This window comes from Salminus brasiliensis, chromosome 3 (genome assembly GCF_030463535.1).
Source record: "Salminus brasiliensis chromosome 3, fSalBra1.hap2, whole genome shotgun sequence".
Classification (NCBI taxonomy): domain Eukaryota; kingdom Metazoa; phylum Chordata; class Actinopteri; order Characiformes; family Bryconidae; genus Salminus; species Salminus brasiliensis.
In genome coordinates this window covers 24497118-24517432 of record NC_132880.1, presented here as the reverse complement: position 1 = coordinate 24517432, position 20315 = coordinate 24497118, and the positions used below count along the sequence as shown (strand labels likewise).

Here is a 20315-nt window from a genome sequence, read left to right as displayed (position 1 = left end):
ATCAGTAGCCATGGGCTCCTCTAAGCAGCTGCCAAGCACTCTGTAAAACTAAAATAACTATATGATATGTGATATATGAAATATGATAGCAGGTTTTCTCATTTTTGTAATATAATTATGTTATGTACTCTAATCAGACATTTGCATTATAATCACTGACCGCGAGAGCCGTAGGCCTTCTGTAACAGCCTTTCAAACGAGACCATACAAGGGAGCTTAAAGGGTTAAAGTGTCCAGCCCAGAGAACATCATACAGTTCTCAGTTGTCAGGGTCGGAGCCAGCAGCCAATCAGCTCTCGCTCTCAGTCACAGTTTAGCCGCAGCGCTTTAGCGGATGACGAACAGCGGCGATGAGCTGAAGTCATGCTTAGCTGCCTGATACCCAACAGGATCAATAAATAATGTAGACAGACATAACCAGCAGCAGCAGCAGCAGCAGCTCTGCACACTGCACTTACTCAGGTCGCTCAATACACTGCATGGCTCCGTGTTCAGACTCCAACCTGGATCGGTTTCTCCAATCGTTGGTGGTTTTTTTGTGACGAAGACCGCCGAGTTAACCTCTGTTTTCACCCAGATTGGAATACACTTCATTTGGAATTCTCATTTAGATCAGATCATGTGAATTCGGTCTCAGCTCTCTGCAATAGTTGGATCTGGTTAAGTAGCTATCCTATAGAGGTCTAAAGGTACCTGTAAAGGTACAGTGAGAATCTTTTCCTAAAGCTTGTAGTTTGTAAATAATTATTTTTCCCTGAAGTAAATTTGGTTAATTCAGGGTCAATTTATGGCTTGGTTGTGTGTATAGTGTTAGTGTATAAGTCACTGCAGACTCTCTGGGTATTTTGTATAAGTTTGGATTCCACTGTTTGGACATTTTGTAAATCACTTTGGATAAGAAAAACAACAACAAACAAACAAACAAACACAGTCTGGAGGATGGACACAGCTGGATCCACTCTGAACTGCGAACCAATAACAACTGATTGATAATCAGAACCGCTGAATGACACACACCCTGCTGCCCAGCTGGAGCTGTCTGTGGTGCTGAAAACTTTGGATCTCAGGCAGTAACAGGCCATCATTTCTCTCTCTCCTGTCTTGTCAGCAGCGTCAAAATGACTCACGCCTGCATCATGGGTAGGAAAGGACTTTCTGTTACAGTCACAGTGTGCAGTGGTTGTTTATGACATGTTGTACTTAAGTGTAATGAACCTGGCATAGGTTACAAGAGATAGCGCCATGCAAAACAACAGTTAGCAATGAGCAATGGATAGATAGATAAATGGGTTGGCGGATGGATGGATGGACAGGTGGGTGGGTGAATGGAATTATGGATTATTTGACGGACGGAATGATGGATATGATTGGTGAATGGATGGACAGTTGGATGGATGGAATGATGGATATGATTGGTGGATGGATGGACAGTTGGATGGATGGAATGATGGATATGATTGGTGGATGGATGGATGGATGTATGAAATTATGGATGAAGTGATGGACAGAATGATGGATATGATTGGTGGATGGATGGAATGATGGATATGATTGGTGGATGGATGGACAGTTGGATGGATGGAATGATGCATATGATTGGTGGATGGATGGATGAAATTATGGATGAAGTGATGGATGAAATGATGGATATGATTAGCGGATGGATGGATGGACAGGTGGGTGGGTGAATGGAATTATGGATTATTTGATGGACGGAATGATGGATATGATTGGTGGATGGATGGACAGTTGGATGGATGAAATGATGGATATGATTGGTGGATGGATGGATGGATGAAATTATGGATGAAGTGATGGACAGAATGATGGATATGATTGGTGGATGGATGGACAATTGGATGGATGGAATGATGGATATGATTGGTGGATGATGGATGGATGGACAGGTGGATGGGTGAATGGAATTCTGGATTATTTGATGGACGGAATGATGGATATGACTGGTGGATGGATGGACAGTTGGATGGATGGAATGATGGATATGATTGGTGGATGGATGGAATGATGGAAATGATTGGTGGATGGATGGAATGATGGAAATGATTGGTGGATGGATGGGTGGACAGGTGGATGGATGATAGATGGATAGATGAATTGATGGACTAGTTGACGGATATGATTGGTGTATGGATGGACTGAATGATGGATATGATTTGTGGATGAATGGATGAAGGATGGGTAAAATTATGGATATATTGATGGACTAGTTGACTGAAATGATTGTATGGATGGATGGAATGTTGGATAAATTGATCGAGTAGTTGGATGGATGGATGGACAGATGAATGGATGGATTTATGGATGGAATGATGGATGAATTGATGGACTGAATGACGGATATGATTGATGGATAGAAGGACAGTTGGATGGATGGAATGATGGATATGATTGGTGGATGGAAGGGATGGATGGATGGATGGATAGATGGATAAATTAGTTGACAGATATGATTGGTGGATGGATGGACAGATGGATGGATGAATGGATGGAATTATGGATGAATTGAGGGACTGAATGACGGATATGGTTAGTGGATGGATGGACAGTTGGATGAATGGATGGACAGGTGGAGGGATGAATGGAATTATGGATGAATGGATGGAATGATGGATATAATTAGTGGATGGATGGAATGATGGATATGATTGGTGGATGGATGGACAGATGGATGAATGGATGGAATGATGGATATAATTAGTGGATGGATGGAATGATGGATATGATTGGTGGATGGATGGACAGATGGATGAATGGATGGAATGATGGATATAATTAGTGGATGGATGAATGGAATTATGGATATGATTGGTGGATGGATGGACAGATGGATGAATGGATGGAATGATGGATATAATTAGTGGATGGCGTGGTAGATTGGAGCAGTGGATGGAAGAATGGACGGTTTGTTGCATGGATGGGTAGTAGAATAGATGAATAGATGGACAGATGGATAGCTGGACGGGTAGTTGAATGAATGGATGAATGGATTTCTTAAAGGGTGGATGGATACACTGTTCAATGGGTGCATAAGTTGATTATTGAATCAATGAACTTATGGCTGGGTTGATGAGTAAAGTTGTTGTCTATAATAGGTCTATAATAAAACTGTATGTCAGTAGAATGTATTCAGTGTGTGGAATTGTGCATCCTTCCCTGCCCAGAGTAAGCAGCTCTTATGGAAATATAACGTTGATGAAAGAAGATAAATGTCTTTTATATATTTACTGAAGTCTCTAAAATGCAAACGATCAATTGCAAAATAAATTTTTCAGAATAGTCCTTCTGTAAAGTAGTAGATTACATTAATCACATTAATTTTCCTCAGTGCTTGTGTGTGTGTGTTTGTGCTTCTGGAAGTGTTTCTGTGTGAAAGTTTAGATGAAGTGTGATGTGGAGGAGCTTTAATAAATCCTGTATTATGGCCTGTATTATCCATATTAGAGCATTACGCACATCAAATTATTGTGTTGATATTCACTGAGAAACTGTCAGCGCAGTTCACGAACATCATCCACCTACACCCACCCACGCCTGCTCGCTCTCTCTCTTCTCCCTGTCGTTCTCTCGCTCTCATACGCACACACATAAGCATACACACACGCACACAGCTGGTGACTCAGCAAAGGTAGGCAGGTCTCCTCCTCTCCTCATTCAGCGCAAGGCCAGCTTTACAGGCTCATATTGATTCAGTCATGCTGAATATACTTTCCTATGTGCTGTTAAGTGTGTGCGCAAGTGTATGTCCAATGTGTATTGGATGTGTGTGTGTGTGTGTGTTCATTTCAGTCTTTTACCTTTAAATCATGCTCTGCTATTTTCTATTTTAAGCATGTGTATGTTCTTTCCTTAGTCGTGAACAGTGACGTGTTGTTAGATGTATGTATTTATTCAACACACATACATTTATCTTTTTTTATGTCTATCTGTCTGTCTGTCTGTCTATCTATCTGTCTGTCTATCTGTCTGTCTGTCTGTTTATCTATATATCTATATCTATCTGTCTGTCTGTCTGTCTATCTATCTATCTGTCTAACTATCTATCTATCTATCTATCTATCTATCTATCTATCTGTCTGTCTGTCTGTTTATCTATATATCTATATCTATCTGTCTGTCTGTCTGTCTGTCTATCTATCTATCTGTCTAATTATCTATCTATCTATCTGTCTGTCTGTCTGTTTATCTATATATCTATATCTATCTGTCTCTCTGTCTATCTATCTATCTGTCTAACTATCTATCTGTCTGTCTATCTATCTATCTATCTATCTATCTATCTATCTATCTATCTGTCTGTCTGTCTGTTTATCTATATATCTATATCTATCTGTCTGTCTGTCTATCTATCTATCTATCTATCTATCTGTCTAACTATCTATCTGTCTGTCTCTGTCTATCTATCTGTCTATCTATCTGTCTGTCTGTCTGTCTGTCTCTGTCTGTCTATCTGTCTATCTATCTATCTATCTATCTATCTATCTATCTGTCTGTCTCTGTCTGTCTATCTATCTGTCTGTCTGTCTATCTATACCTATCTGTCTGTAGATACCTATCTATCTATATCTGTCTGTATCTCTGTATATAAACCATCTTCATGAATATGGATAGATAGATAAGATAGATAGACTGATTTATTGATCAATCAATAGATAGATATATGGATAGACAGATGCATAGACAGATAGATAGATAAGTAGATAGATAGATAAATATATAGATAGATAGATAGATAGATAGACAGAGACAGACAGACAGATAGATAGATAGATAGATAGATAGATAGATAGATAGATAGAGACAGATAGAAAGGTAGATAGACAGATAGACAGACAGACAGATAGACAGATTGACAGACAGAGACAAACAGATAGACAGACAGATAGATAGATAGATAGATAGATAGATAGATAGATAGATAGATGGACAGGTATACAGACAGACATAGATAGATAGACAGAGACAGACAGATAGATAGACAGACAGAGACAGACAGACAGACAGATAGATATATAGACAGATAGATAGATAGACAGATAGATAGATCAACAGACAGACAGATAGATAGATCAACAGACAGACAGATAGATAGATAGATAGATAGATAGATAGATAGATAGATGGACAGGTATACAGACAGACATAGATAGATAGACAGAGACAGACAGATAGATAGACAGACAGAGACAGACAGACAGATAGATATATAGACAGATAGATAGATAGACAGATAGATAGATCAACAGACAGACAGATAGATAGATAGATAGATAGATAGATAGACAGACAGATAGATAGATAGACAGATAGATAGATAGATAGACAGACAGATAGATAGAACAAGTACTCTGATATTACAGTAAACATCAGACTAAAACTTCTGTGTATGAAAACTGATTTGAAAGTCGCCCACAGGCCCCACTCATGCAGACTGAGAGCCTGACCCCTCAGCTGTTTACTGTCTAGTGCTCTTCTAGTTACGAGTCCCACGTCCTCTCCTCTCTGCACAGAATATCTTTCCTGTCCGCTGAGTGCCCGTTTCCTTTGTGTGCAGGTAATGTGGGTGTGCAACTTGTGCCGAAAACAACAAGAAATCCTCACCAAGTCGGGGGCCTGGTTCTACGGCCGTGCTGAGGGACACAGGTTTGGGCCCCAGGCCAAAGTACGGGGGTCCAGAACTGTGGACAGGTGAGTACGAGTCTACTGTTATTTCTCTGACCTTTACCAGCTCTCTAAAAACGTTTTAGTAAAATCAGACATTAAAGTATAGATGATTCTAAATCAGTAAACATGTGTAGTTTTTAGGGGGGTCGGTTTTATGTGCATCTCCATGATTTTCCTGGCAGGTTTAGCCTTTCGCATCCATACTAATCTCCAAACAGTGGATGTTTGGAGGAGTCTCTGGGCTGTTTACTTGGTCTAGGGGGTTCTTGGTCCCCGTCCTCTCTGCACTGGCAAAGCTTCAGCAGGAGAGGAGAGAGACAAAGTCAGAGCCTGCAGGCACTGTACACATACAGTCTCATATACTGATCACAGATTTATAGGGAGAACACAAGCACCTCTCTGTTACCACCCTGTGATAGACTTTAAAGGTTTATCTGTAAAGCATGTCTTGCAGTGTGTGTGTTTGTTGCAGTTTGTGTGTGTGTGTGTGTGTATATATGTGTGGAACTATAAGCATGGCCAGCAGCTACAATGGGAAAGGCTGAAACTGCAGCAGTACATTAGTAAGAGTGCCTTTTCAGTGCTACTGCAGTGTGTGTGTGTGTGTGTGTGTGTGTGTGTGTGTGTGTGTGTAGGAGACAGGCAGACCGAGGCTCTGTGCCAGTTACCCCTTCAGACAGCATTGCCAGTTTTAAAGTGGCCTGGCAGCACTGTCACACTCAGTCACCCTCCATCCAGCAAATCATTAGGAGTCTTTAAGTGGCTGAGGAACTGATGAGAGCAACTCTAACACAGCATATGGGGCGGGTGGGGGTGGTGGGGAGGGAAGCGAGAGTGACGATGAGGACGATGATAACGACGAGGACGGTGGTGGTGGACAGTAATGGTGGTAACGGTAAATGTGATGATGGTAGTGATGATGATTATCATAGTGATTAGGGCTGCAGGATATTGGAAAAACTGCCGTTATTTTGTTGTTCTGTGATGTTTATTGTGATATTACAAAAATATTTATTATATATTTTCACCAGATTTCTCCAGCGGTCAGTGATCCAACATGTAGTGATGTTAAACATTCACTTTATGTATCCAGGACTGAAATGAAAGAAATGATATTGGGCAGATGTTGTAGCATGTAGCATGATGTGTATGGTTTCATTTGCCTTATTAATTTGACGCTGCACATCCTGAGACGTGTCTATTGCACATGTGCACATTGCGATGCCGATGCTGAAATGGCATACTGTGCAGCCCATAATGGTGATGTACCTTTGAGGGTTGCAATGATGTTAGTACTGCTGCTTGTCTTGCTGATGGTGATGGTGGTGATGATTACTACTTTGATGATGGTGGTGATGTTAGATCTGCTGCTGCTGCTGCTGGTTATAATGATTATGGTATTAATTGTGATGGTAATCATGGGTATAAAAATTGCTATGGTGATGATAGTGATGTTACAGCTACTGCTGCTGATGGTGATGTAGTGATAATAATTGCTATGGGGATGATAGTGATGTTACAGCCACTGCTGCCGATGGTGATGTGATAATAATTGCTATGGTGATGATAGTGATGTTACAGCCACAGCTACCGCTGCTGCTGATGGTGATGTAGTGATACTAATTGCTATGGTGATGATATAGATGTTACAGCTACTGCTGCTGCTGCTGATGGTGATGTAGTGATAATAATTGTTATGGTGATGATAGTGATGTTACAGCTACTGCTGCTGGTGATGTAGTGATAATAATTGCTATGGTGATGATAGTGATGTTACAGCCACTGCTGCTGCTGCTGGTGATGTAGTGATAATAATTGCTATGGTGATGATAGTAATGTTACAGCCATTGCTGCCGATGGTGATGTAGTGATAATAATTGCTATGGTGATGATAGTGATGTTAGTACTACCGCTGCTGCTGTTGCTGGTGATGTAGTGATACTAATTGCTATGGTGATGATAGTGATGTTACAGCCGCTGCTGCTGCCAATGGTGATGTAGTGATAATAATTGCTATGGTGATGATAGTGATGTTAGTACTACTGCTGCTGCTGTTGCTGGTGATGTAGTGATACTAATTGCTATGGTTATGATAGAGATGTTAGTGCTGCTGCTGCTGCTGCTGCCGATGGTGATGTAGTGATACTACTTGCTATGGTGATGATAGTGATGTTACAGCTACTGCTGCTGATGATGATGATAGGTGATAATGGTAATGATGGTAAAGCTGATGCTGGTGATCATTTTGATGGTGAAAATGATGTGGCTTCTGATGGTAATAAGGACCATGGTAATATCAATGTGATAACAGTGTTTGCGGTGATAATTATAGTAATGGTGTTAATGCTTCTGATGATAGTGATGTTAGTGCTGCTGCTGCTGCTGATAATGATGATAGGGATGTGATTATGGTGATCATTTTTATGTGATAAAGGTGGTTATGTTAGTGCTGATGGTAATGTGATAATGATAACAGTGTTTATGAGGTCATTACTATGCTGATTATAGTGATTATGTTAGTTCTGGTGATGGTAATGGTGATTCTGGTGAAACCGACTATGGTGATGATTGTAGTGATGATGATAGTGCTGCTGATAATGATGATAGTGATGGTGATAATGGTGATCATTTTGATGTGATAGTGGTGATTATGTAATGTGATAATCGTAATAGTGGTTATGAGGTCATTCCTATGCTGGTTATAGTGATGATGTTAGTGCTGGTGATAGCCATGGTGGTAATAGTGATTATGGTGATAATTTTGATGGGATAAAGGCGATTATATTTGTGCTGTTGCTGATAGTGCTGGTAGTGATGGTAATAGTTATGGTGGTTGTCATTTCTGAAGGTGATAAAGGTGATATTAGTGCTGCTGCTGATTATGATAGTGATGATAGCGGTGATGGTAATAGTGATGGTGGTGATGGTAGTGCTGCTACTGATGGGGTTACGATGGTAATGGTGATTGTGGTGATAATTAGCAGGGTGATGATATGATGATTGCAATCATCACAGTAACGTTTTTACTCATGGTGCTGCTGCCGAATATGTGAGGACCGTGACGATGGTAAAGATGAAACTCATGATGGTGATGATGATGGTGCTGCTGATTATGTAAGGCCTGACGGTGGTAATAAAGTGCATGGTGATGACAATGATCGAAGTGGGGATAATGGTAAAGATAATGATGGTGCTGCTGATAAACATATTGGTAATGGTCATCATCATGGTGATGTCCTACATTGTGATTGTAATTATGGCAAATTAGGCTATATTAAACTGCCTTCAGAAATATCCGCTAGTCTGGAGAGCTGTAATCCAGTGAGCCCGGCCAGAAACCCAAAACACAGGACACACACTCATAAAACACACTTACAGGCTGGCTGAACACATAGGGACATTGAATATAGTGGAATATGACTGAGTGAGTGTGCTGGTTGCATTTGCAGCATTTGCCACACAGGACAAGTGCCGGAGACTGTATCGAGGGCTGGGTCTGCAACATCATACCCCTTTTATATTCTTTAAGTGGAACAAGCATACGCACACACACACACACACACACACACACACACACACACAAAAAGGCTGTGGTTCAACTTTCCTTTCACATGCTGCTTAATGGACAGAGAGAGAGAGGGAGAGAGAGAGAGAGGGAGGCTCTGTACATTTGGACTGTGCTGGAGGAATCTGCTGCGTGAGTCGTTTCCAGCGTTGTTGATTTACAGAAAGACGGGAGGACGAGGAGAGGCCGATAAAGGAGTTGGATTATCTCAGTCTGACTTACACACAGAGTTTCCTAACGTCCTGAAACTGTAAATGCTATTTTGCCATATGTTGTCTTATGCCGAAGCGGCACCCAAGGCTCACATTTCCATCATAAGTCATAATAAGTCACATCCTCTACAGAGACACACATCTGCACAGTCCAAAGCACCATCACTGTTTAGTAGCTAAATTGAAAAAATTGAATTGACTGAAATTCAACTCGATGAGTCAATTCAACAGGGATGCCAATACTTTTGCACACACACACACACACACACATGCACAAACACACACACATACATATTTTGCCCAACAGGGGTGCCCAAAGGGTTGTGTATGTGCTATAGATACCAATCCAAATTCCCAATCTCCAAAATCTCCAAAACAGCAACTTTACAGGAGAAGGAAAAAACCTTTTCGGGGCATTTCCGTCGGTCCATTCAACCTGAAATTCTGACACGATGTAAAGAGCTACAGCCAGATTCCTATTATGTTTAAAAGTGAAATACCAAAAAAAAAAAAAAAAAAAAAGCGACAGTGACAGTGGCGAAATATAAGGGCCGTATAAGACGATGGTAGTAGGTAGTCGGGTATAGCGGCGCGTTCCAGCGCTCACTGTGTGCGAGTGCAGTGATTAATGAGGTGATGCAGTCGCCTGCCTCTGGAATTGATTTGAGCCAAACTTCCGCCCACGCTGATAAACACACCCACCCCCCCTCCGGCCCCTCCGCTTACCGCTCGCTGTACTGCTGTGTCGCCGTATTACCATCCTGTATCCACCTCCAGTCCCCACAGCATCCTCACATCCCTGCCAGGACTGATCCAAGCCAGCCAGGGCGGACGGCTGCGTTTAGCTCACTGAAGAGGCTTTTCCTTTTTCCTTCTCATCGAAAGGCTGCTCAGTCTCTCTCTCTCTCTCTCTCTCTCTCTCTCTCTCACTCTATCTTACTCCACCCCCCCCCCCACACACACACACACTCCCCCCCCACCTCACTCACATCTTCCAGCTGATGCTCCGTCGCTTATAAACCTTCCCTAACTCTCCGCTGTTTTACTGCACAGCCGGTAACGTCTCCACGCCGAGCGTCGGCGGACTGAAGCCGCTCCGCTCAAGAAAACATGGGACCTGATCTCCACAGCCGGTCTGAGCGCCTTCTCAGAAATGGATCCCTGAGAGCAGCTTAAATGCAGCGTGGAGGAGGCGGAGGAGGAGGTCTGCCGGCGCTGCGCTGTGCTGGATGTGCCGTGTTGTTCCCCTACCTCTCCTGAAGGAAGGAAAAGGAGTGTTAGAGGGTGGAGGGAAAGAGAAGACCGGTGCGCGCGAGCGAGCGAGAGAGCGAGCGAGAGAGCGAGAGAGAGAGAGAGAGAGATAGGGGAGGTGAAGATGCAGTTTGAGACATTGCGACAGTTTTGCAGCTCCGTTTTATCTCATTTTAATGGAGCGTTCACGCCTCAGAGCATTTTGGAGACGGAGCTTGCGGAGCAGGAGCGGAGCAGAGGGTGAGTGTGTGTGAATGTGTGTGTCTGTGTGTATATCTCTGAAGCTTCAGCACCGGCCGGCAGCAGAGCTTCCAGCAGGCGTTGTGTCTTTTTTTAAATTTATTTATTTTTTTATTCCTCCATTACGCCGGTTTTTAGAAGAGAAACTGCAGGATATGAGGTGCTTCTCCTGTGAACGGTAAGAATCGGAGCTCTCATCAATCGGTGCTCCACATGATGGAGCTGCACGGTGCAAACGGTTACTGGTGCAAACCACAGTGCCCGATCTGATTCCTCCAGCCCTGCCTATAGCTCACAAGTAGGTTCTTTGGGTTGTGGCGGCGGTACGGAAGTTAACCGCGCCGCGCTCCATGGCAGAGAGAATGCAGAACTGGATTTCTGATGTGCTTGTGGGAAGAAGGCCGCGTTATCTGGAATGTCAGGGGTAGGGAAAAGACCAGGCGACGGCTGTATGGGGTATGGAGCTCTCGAGCCTTTTTTGGGCCGTAGTAATCAGTAAGTCGGGGCTGGAGTAGTGATATAAGAGCCTTAGTGCATCAGATGCTTTTTAACTGGGCAATAAATGTTCACACATGCCCTCAGTGACATCCACATAAAACCCACATGTTAGTGACTGATGCTGCACCTGTTCGAAGGCCACAGACCATGGAATCAGAGCCTCGGATTGAAACGGAGCAATGTGACTGGGCTCCAGTTAGGTCGGTAATGACAAAGGTTTGGTTAGGAGGCTTCTTAAACGCAGAGGAGCTGAGCTGAGCTGAGCTGAGCTGTGATGGTAACTTTCGGTTTAATGAGTATAAAAGATTTTTTCCATTTTTGGCCGTTTTTCACTTTTTGACTTAGTTTGAATCTGATACGTGTTCTTCACACTGTGCCAAAGTCTCATGAGGAACGGACCAATAGAAATGCTCCAAAGTGACTTAGAATCAGATCTTTTTACATTGACTTCCATTGAATGCTCAGGAGGTTTTCGCCCTCTCCTGTAAAGTTGCAGTTTTTTGCAGGACAGCCACGACAGATATAATGATATTTCACTTGTTTGATGCTATGAAATCCTAATACATCCACAGGACAGGCTCATCTATTGGAACATGGGTACTTGATGTATCAGACAATTCAATATTTTCTCCCCAATTGAGATCACCAATTACTCAGCCCGTACGTATTCTCTCCCTCCCCCATCACACGCAACACCCCGACACTAATGAGGGTGAGACCAACACACACCCCCCGCGACACATCTGCAGCCAGCCACACCTCTTTTTCCAACTGCCGCCGATGCGATGTCAACGCGCCTAGTGACGGCCAGCGCAATACTACAGCGATTTGAGGGGGATAGCGCCACATACCCACCCTGGAGAGAGCAAGGCGAACTGCGCTCTCGAGGAACCATATCGACCATGTCTTGAAACAAAGAACCAGACATTTATACCATTAGCAAGTAAGACTGCTCTGGATTCAGAGAACAGATCCCACTTAACTTTACTGGGGATGCACCGGTACCACTTTTTCCTTTCCGATACCGATACCAGATTTCTCAATACTGAGTACCGAAAACCAACTCTGACTTAAATACTCGATAGACGGCTATAAATTCTGATATTTATGGTGTTCCACTTTTTATAGGTTGTACTTTTTTAATATCTGATCCCAAATGAGATCTAATACGTTTGAAAGCACAGCATTAACTGGATGAATAACTGCACACTTGGAAAGTAATTGCCACGATGCAGAAACACAAGCTAATCTGGCTAACCTAATGGAAAAAATCTGGCTAACCTCGACCAAACAGCTGTTTAACTGGTGTAAAATTCACATTTTTGAGCAGTGAAAAAAATACCTGCTTAGAAATAAGTAGTGCTTGTTCAGCAATTTCCCTCTCAGGTACATGCTTCTATGTGAAAAAGTACTGAACTTCAATATCTGGCCTTTAAACAAGGAGCTGAAACTCAACTTTGGAAACAAAAAGTTCTGAAAGTTCCAATTAAAATTTTTGGCTTTTACTGGTTGTTCAAACATTTGGTCTATGTAAAAAAGAAATGTATGGCGTCAGTAAGCTGCATGGTATCGCTTCTCTCTATTGCCGATACCGATACTGTGTGTAAGAGCCGGTAACGATATGGCAGCGATACGATATCAGTGCAACACTAAAACACTAACAACTAGGCTACATGTATGTCGTACAGTATTTCAGCTTGTCCATCATGCTCTGCGCTGTGTAAGGTATTTTTACCTGTGGCTTAGTAACATCCAATCAAAACCGGCATGTTAATGAGCTAATGCATATTAATGAGTCCTGTTCGGATGATTTACAAAATCATATCATAGATTTTCAGCCTCAGGAGAACCGACACACACTGATCCCAGTATCTAGAAGTTTGCAGAATGTTGAGAAATGGGATCAACAGTGGTTGGAAATAGGGCACAGTTAACTTGGCTTATATTTACAGACAGTAATTGTAGACACAGTAAACACTGGTGGTATAACGGATCACGGATAATCTGTGATGCGTAGGGTTGCAGAGGGGTGGAAAATGTTTGATAAATTTGCTGTAAATTACCGATATCTTTCCATAGGAACTTTAGCTCAGGAACTTATATTCCAAAATGCAAACTTTCCCTGGAGACTTTGGAAATTTATGGGAATTTGTTGGAAATAATAGGAAATATTGGATAATTGAGAGAAACTATATCATACACTATAATCAATGCACCATTTTTGGGCATAACAATACAAATGAAATTTACCACAGGAATAAACGGGTAACTATGGGAATTAACTGGAATTAATGGGAATAAAGTAATGGGAATATTCGAAAGTATATAAAATACACTGAAGCATAATGTTGACTAGAATAATTAGATATGAAGCCAAAACAGCAAAATAAAAAGTCAAAATAAAAGTCACTTATACAAACAGACTGTGTCAAATAGCCTGTATTACAAATGTACAATCAGGCCGTGTTAAAATAAGTCGCTAATACAAACAAATGAACAGACTGTCAAAATAAAAGTCGCTAATATAAAAAAAAAACTGTCAAAATAAAAGCCAGTAATACAAATGAACAAACAGACTGTGTCAAAATAAAAGCCACTAATACAAACAAACCATGTCGAAATAAGTCGCTAATACAAATAAACAAACCATGCACAGAAAAAATAAACAGACTGTGTCAAAATAAAAGTCACTAATACTAATGAACAAACCATGTCAATATAAAAGTAAGGAATAGAAATGAACAGATCATATCAAAATAAAAGTCACTAATACAAATGAACAAACAGATCATGTGTCAAAAGAAGGGAAGCAGTAACACAAAACACTTTCAAACTGGGAGCTAAAATCACTCTCACATTTATCTCCCTTTTTTCTTTTTTGCTGAGGCAAAATATTGTTCGATCTGTGACTCACAACCTGTGATCCAATCTGAACTGTGAGTTTTGTGATCCTTTGACCCAATAAAAACCTTTAACCAGGCATGGTTAGGCAAGACTAGCTGGGATGTAAAGTAACTTACTGTGGACAGGAATAAGCTGGTGTCTATCCCTAAAGTCTCTAATCCATTTTTTATGCTTGCGGTCACAGTTTTAACTCCAAATGTTTTGGGTTTTTTTTCCTTAATGAGGCTAATGAAACCTATAGCCCAGTCACCAAACATGTCTACATTGGCTACATTTTGGGAAAGGGAGTTTACAGCGAAAATTGATGTATGAAATGTGATTTGTCACAAAACGTCCACTTTAAATGTGCAGCGACACACTCCCTCTACCCTAGATTAACTCTGCTTCTGCCTGCTCAGCAAAAAAACCCACAGGCCAGACTGGTTCCAGGTACAACAGAGACGTGCCTTTTGTTTCCAGACTCAGTCCTGGAACGAGCGAGTGAATATTTCAGGGTTCATTAAGGCACCAGTTCAGGAGAGGAAAGGCCTGTGCTATTTATAACTGAGGCACATAACCTGCAGAAAAAAAGGAAGAAAAAAAAACGAATCCCAGGTTTTTTTTTTCCAGGCCTTCGAGTCGTGAAGCGTAATATGTAATATCATGATTTATTCAGACAGTGAATGTGCATACTTTTATCTCACACTGCTCCGACTTAATACCCTCCGTTTCTTCGGCTTTCTACATTGTTATCCCATTAAAGCATTAGTGCTACACGTTCCCTCTGTTCCGCAGGTCACGGATCGCATCCCTCCATTCGTTAATATTGGGAGTGTAGGCTCATTTTGCTGGGCCTTGACCTACATTTACCGTACATATCATTTAGGGGGAAATGACCTTCACTATCGTATATTGCGGTATAATAGAATCTACAGCGTATGCATGCTCTGTACATTTCTGTGCAGGGACCTGGGAAGTTGATGTGCCGAGAGAGCTACACCACCCCCAGATTTCAGCTCGGGTTAACCCGAACTGCTGGGAGTCATTTTTGAGGAGAGTAAAGACCTTGTTTTATTCATGTATGTTGTAGACATGCAGTAGCTGCACTGTTTAGGTTAACGCTGCATTTTCATTACATCCAGATGACCATGCTCACCAACAGCTACTCAGCAGAGAAGTAATGCCAATAGAATAGGACTGTCTGGAGCAGATAAACATGAACCTGTTGCCACCATGCCTAATGCCAGGTGTGGGCTAGAAGCAGAATACCCCCCCCCCCCCCTCCCAGCATTGAGCTGTGGAGCAGAGGAGCACTCTGTTCTCTGGAGTGGTGGTTGGTGCTCCTTTCAGTACTTTTGGGCATCCAACATGACCCTGACCTCACTAACGCTCTTGTTGCGGAATGCAATCAATTCCTTACATCAATGCCTTCCCTGTACCTCTTCATCTCATCTTCAGATTGGCAGCTTTGCAGAAGAAGGTAAAAACCTTCTTAACTTTCAGTGAATGTCATTGGATTCCAAGTTATTTTGGAGCATTTCTATTGGTCCATTCATCATGAAATGTTGACACAATATTAGGAACTAATGGCAGGTTTAAACCCTAGCTTGAAACTCTTTATTCAGGTTTTTCGTTATTGTTGTATTTTTTATTGTGCTGCGTTCTCTTCGCTGGCTCCCTGTAAGCAGCCCCACCGTACTTGATGGCAGTGGTCAAATGCCGGTCAGTGCCAAGGGCCCTTCGAGCTTTAAGTACGGCTCGGCTAGACCCACCGTCCTTTAAGATCCACGGAAGACAAGCGTCCAGGCTTTTTTCTGTGGTGGGCTGAACTTCCCCTGGGTGTCCGAACAGCAGAGCGAACACCCACCTGTGTAGTGCAGAGTATTGTGGTCTCTGAGCTACATCCCGAACCTAGTCAGGAAAAAAGCCTAGCTTTGAAGAATATGAATAGAAGCGAACCCTCTATATGCACTATATATACTGTGGAACATCAAGCAAAAGTAATGCTTGTTTTGAGTGGAAGTGTACACTAAGTGTGTGCGGAGGTGGCTATTTATAGGTGCTGGTAGTTCTCTGTACTTCAACATTGTTTGAGACTCAGCCCGCAAATCAATACACTCGTGTCCCAGTGAACAGCACTGCGGCTCGATTACTCCAACCACATGCTATCGAATGACAAATGGATTCTGGGAATGTGTGATTGTTGTGTGTGTGTCTGTACAAGAGATACAGTATGAGCTTGAATGGTCTTATTTCAGAACGGATGCTATTGGTTTTCACATATACTTATTATATACTTTTCAATTTTGGCAAAGCTTTAGTGAATGGCAGTGTTAGTAATGTAATGCTTGACCAGGGTGAAAAAGTGACGAAAGCGGCCTATGGCAAGCCATTTTAGCCTCAAAGGAAACCAGTGATACAGGTTGTTACTCAGGGTTTACTGGTAAAAGCCCAAATTAAATTTCTCCGTAGTTCAGTTTGGTACTGAAATTCGCATTTCATCTATCAAATGTTGAAATGAATGTATGAAATGTAAGTTATTTTTAATAAGATCAGATCTGCAAATACTAATTTTGACTACTCATATGTTACCATTGATTCACACGCATAATCATTCTCTTATCTATAACTGCTAAGGTTGCAAAGGGGTGGTAAATTTCCAGTACCGGTAACTTTCCATGGAAACTTTAGCTTGGGAACTTTATTAATATTCCAAAATGTAAACTGTACATTTCATTGGAATTATTAGAAAAAATATTGGATAATTTAAAGGAATTGTACCTTACACTATCATCAATGTACCTTTTTTTTGGTCAACAGCAGACATGAAGTATATAAATGCTTAATTCTTTCAGCAATTTTGAACTATCAAAGTTTCAATCAAAAAACAATCAAAACAATGCAACTCCTCTTAGTCTTAAATTAAATTGCTCATTAAGCTTTTCTGATTTACTAGATAGCGAGAAAATGTGGGATTGCACCTTAATTTAATAGTTTCTTAAATGCTCTTTCAGTAGTGGTGAGTGTCAGGTTTCTAAAAATCATCTGGACATATGCTGTACATGTGATGGAGGAATGATCAGTGCATGCAGGGGGGTGTAGAGGAGCAGCTTTGCTATTCAACTGTTTTGCTGGACTTCCTCCAGCTCTCCTCTCCACATGGGTTCTCCTATACTCCTCTGGCCATCTGATAGAGCAGGAGAGATAGAGATAGAGCAGGAAGATAGCAAAACTCAGGAGTCGCTGTGCGGAAAAGGGGTTCGAGGAGGAGGTCGGCGGTGCGAGGCTGAGTCTGTCGGCTTGGTGGGCGGATCCGAGTCAGGCGGCCTTAGCTGGGGTGGCAGAAACAAAAAGAAAGGACCTCAGGTGTGGAAGCCTGGTGGAATGATTTGGACCTTCCCTCGGCGGCAGTTCAAAAAGAGGTGGTGGATGGAGGAGGCATGTGTAAGTCCTCACCATACCAGCATCGGGAGCATTACATGTGATGGGGGAGAGTACTAGCGAGGAGGTTGGATAAACTGGGGAGGAAAATTAGGTAATAATATAATAGGGAAACATTAATACTAATAATAACAATAGTGATTTTAATCATGATGCATCCTTTAAGGTTCACACATGGCTTTGCATGGAGATTTGTTGTAAATGTGTACTGTAAAACAAGTCTCCCATGGACAAAGTCTGCGTATGTGCGGGTGAGTGCGTGCTGCAAACGCTCTAATGAATTAGCCTCCACATTTACCTCTTTGCCTCGCCGGAATCGATCGCGGAGCCGCTGTGTTTTCTCCTGCGTTCATTCTCTTTCTCTCTCTCTCTCTGGCTCTAAAACCGCCGGCTCTGTGTGCCAGATCCTTTTAATGGCCGTCCAAACAGATCGATGGACAAACCCACGGACTGCACTGCGATGCCAAAGCTGATGATTCCTCCTGTACAGTGGTGATGTATCAGGAGACGCTTTGGCGCACGCCAAGCCTGAAGGGTTCTGGTCGCCCTCCAGAACCGTGGCTCCATAAAGACAACAAGACAGCGGCTAAATGAGTTAAACCTTGGATCAGAACCGAAACCTTGGACCTGGTGTCTAAAAAAAGGGCCTGCAGTTTCTATATAATCTACCTAATATAGGAATAAATAAGCGCTGATTCAAATGTGATGACGCTCATTCTGTCCTTTTAAAATCCAGTGCGTACCGGAGCTGGCGGAGCTGGTATATAACTGTAAACCCTTAAGCTCCTAAGACCCAGACTTTTGCTTGGTGTGCATTTCTCATTTTCTCATTAAACTTGGTCTTTGTAAAAAAACAACGTCCTTATATGAGGCTGAAGGGTCAAAGTTTACAAAAAATAAAGTATCATGGTGCAGAGAAGCAGAAATGTCATGTCCCCATATGAGGACGCAGGGTCTCAAGAGGTTAATAGAACGGTTACTATTGTAGTTCTACATAGAGACTTTGAGAAGCTTATCTTAAAACTATAAAAAATACCTTAAAGAATTCTCATGAACTTTAAAAAAAATAGGGATTTTTTAGTGGTTGAAGCTTCGTAATAGCTCTAACCACTGGAGAAAGTAAGGAGGTGGTGAAACTGGACATAAAAGTTGACCTAAAATAAGTGAAAATAAAAAAAAATGGAAAACACTTTTTAAAACTTTTTTGTGACAAATGTAGCATCTCTAGAATTACATCACGTAATTGAAACAGAACATTTGACTTTTTTGATTTGACATTGCAATTAAACTTCAACAAGATAAAAAGCATTTGTATTGAGAGAGGAGAGAGCTATGGTTTGGGTGGGCTGACAAAATCTGTCAGAAACTGTAACAATAATATTACGCTGTTGTCCAATGAAAACTACGTAATCAGTTTTTGTCCGTCATTTGAACTAGAGGTGGGCAATATGACAAAATTTTAATGTATCCTGTTCAATTTTATCGTGACACACAATATGCTTTTCTAAGCATATCGAGGACATCTTCAAGGACACTGATCAACTGCACTGTTTCATCATAAGCAGTGTAATTAGTCTGATTTCACTGGATACAGTGCAGCAGATTTGAATCTAATTTGGATCACGATAAAATGGCTTAAAATACTGTGATATAGTATTTTCTTACCATATCGCCCAGCCCTTATTTGAACCATGGATCTGCTCTGTACACTGTGAGAACTATTCTGGACTATTCTATTGAACAGACCAATAGAAATGCTCCAGACTCGTATTTAACATTGACTTCCTTTTAAAGTTAAGATCATTTTTGCCTTCTCCTGTAAAGTCACCATTTTGGAGATGCCTGTATTTCATCAGACAGCGACAATATGTTTTGTAACTAAAATATTTATAAATATATAAAAATAATGTGGAAAATTTACAGTGCATATAGCATATGTAACTTTTTCCTCACAAGAAAGCCGCTTTTCTATTTTTTACATTTTGCAAATTTTTAAACAGACATTTGTATTTTTGTGTATAGTAATATTACCTCAGTGTATTAATATTGTTTAAATAAAGACTTTTATTTAAATATGTTAAAAAAAGACAACGATTTCCATGGGGCTTTTCTAATTGTTTCACATGACTGTGTAAGTTGTATATAGTATAAAAGTACGGTTGGTTTCTCATTGAGTGAGGGGTCAGGGTTAGGGTAATATTCCGACAGGCCAAACCAGTTGCTATAGGGGTGGACGATATTAGCAAAAAATGATATCTCAATATTTTCTGGGATTCTGACGATAACGATAATTAGACTAAACTTTTCATCAGTCAAAATGTGTTTTGAAAAGTCTTGCATTGCACTAGCTTGTTCTAGTTATTTATTTACTTAAAACTGAAGCATTCAAGAAAACAGTGCAGTTACATAATCTGATATCTGCACAAGTAGAAATCTCAGAAACTACCAGATGAGCTCACAGAATCCAACGGTCACACATTACGGTCCAACAGGCTGGTTTCAGCCTGTAGTGGGCAGCGGACTCCCAACGTTTTTTATCATTT

At 41.4% G+C, this 20315-nt stretch overlaps 2 protein-coding genes across 9 annotated transcripts in view; one reads left to right on the top strand and one right to left on the bottom strand.

Moving 5' to 3' along the window:
• The window catches only part of slc25a32a (solute carrier family 25 member 32a), a 58511-nt gene extending 48181 nt beyond the window's left edge, over nt 1-10330 (bottom strand). Inside the window, exon 1 of the mRNA XM_072675657.1 lies at nt 10186-10330. Coding sequence (XP_072531758.1) covers nt 10186-10219 — 34 coding nt within the window. The 5' untranslated portion in view covers nt 10220-10330. The remainder of the gene's footprint in view (nt 1-10185) is intronic.
• rims2b (regulating synaptic membrane exocytosis 2b) overlaps nt 1-20315 on the top strand; it is a 151009-nt gene that overhangs the window by 20561 nt on the left and 110133 nt on the right. For 7 of the 8 annotated variants that reach the window (XM_072675652.1, XM_072675648.1, XM_072675653.1 and 4 more), the window contains exon 4: nt 5573-5706. In XM_072675652.1, the coding sequence (XP_072531753.1) occupies nt 5573-5706 (134 nt within the window). Of the gene's footprint in view, nt 1-5572; nt 5707-10422; nt 10951-20315 lie in introns of those variants that run through there. The other variant, XM_072675654.1, reaches the window with a different exon arrangement.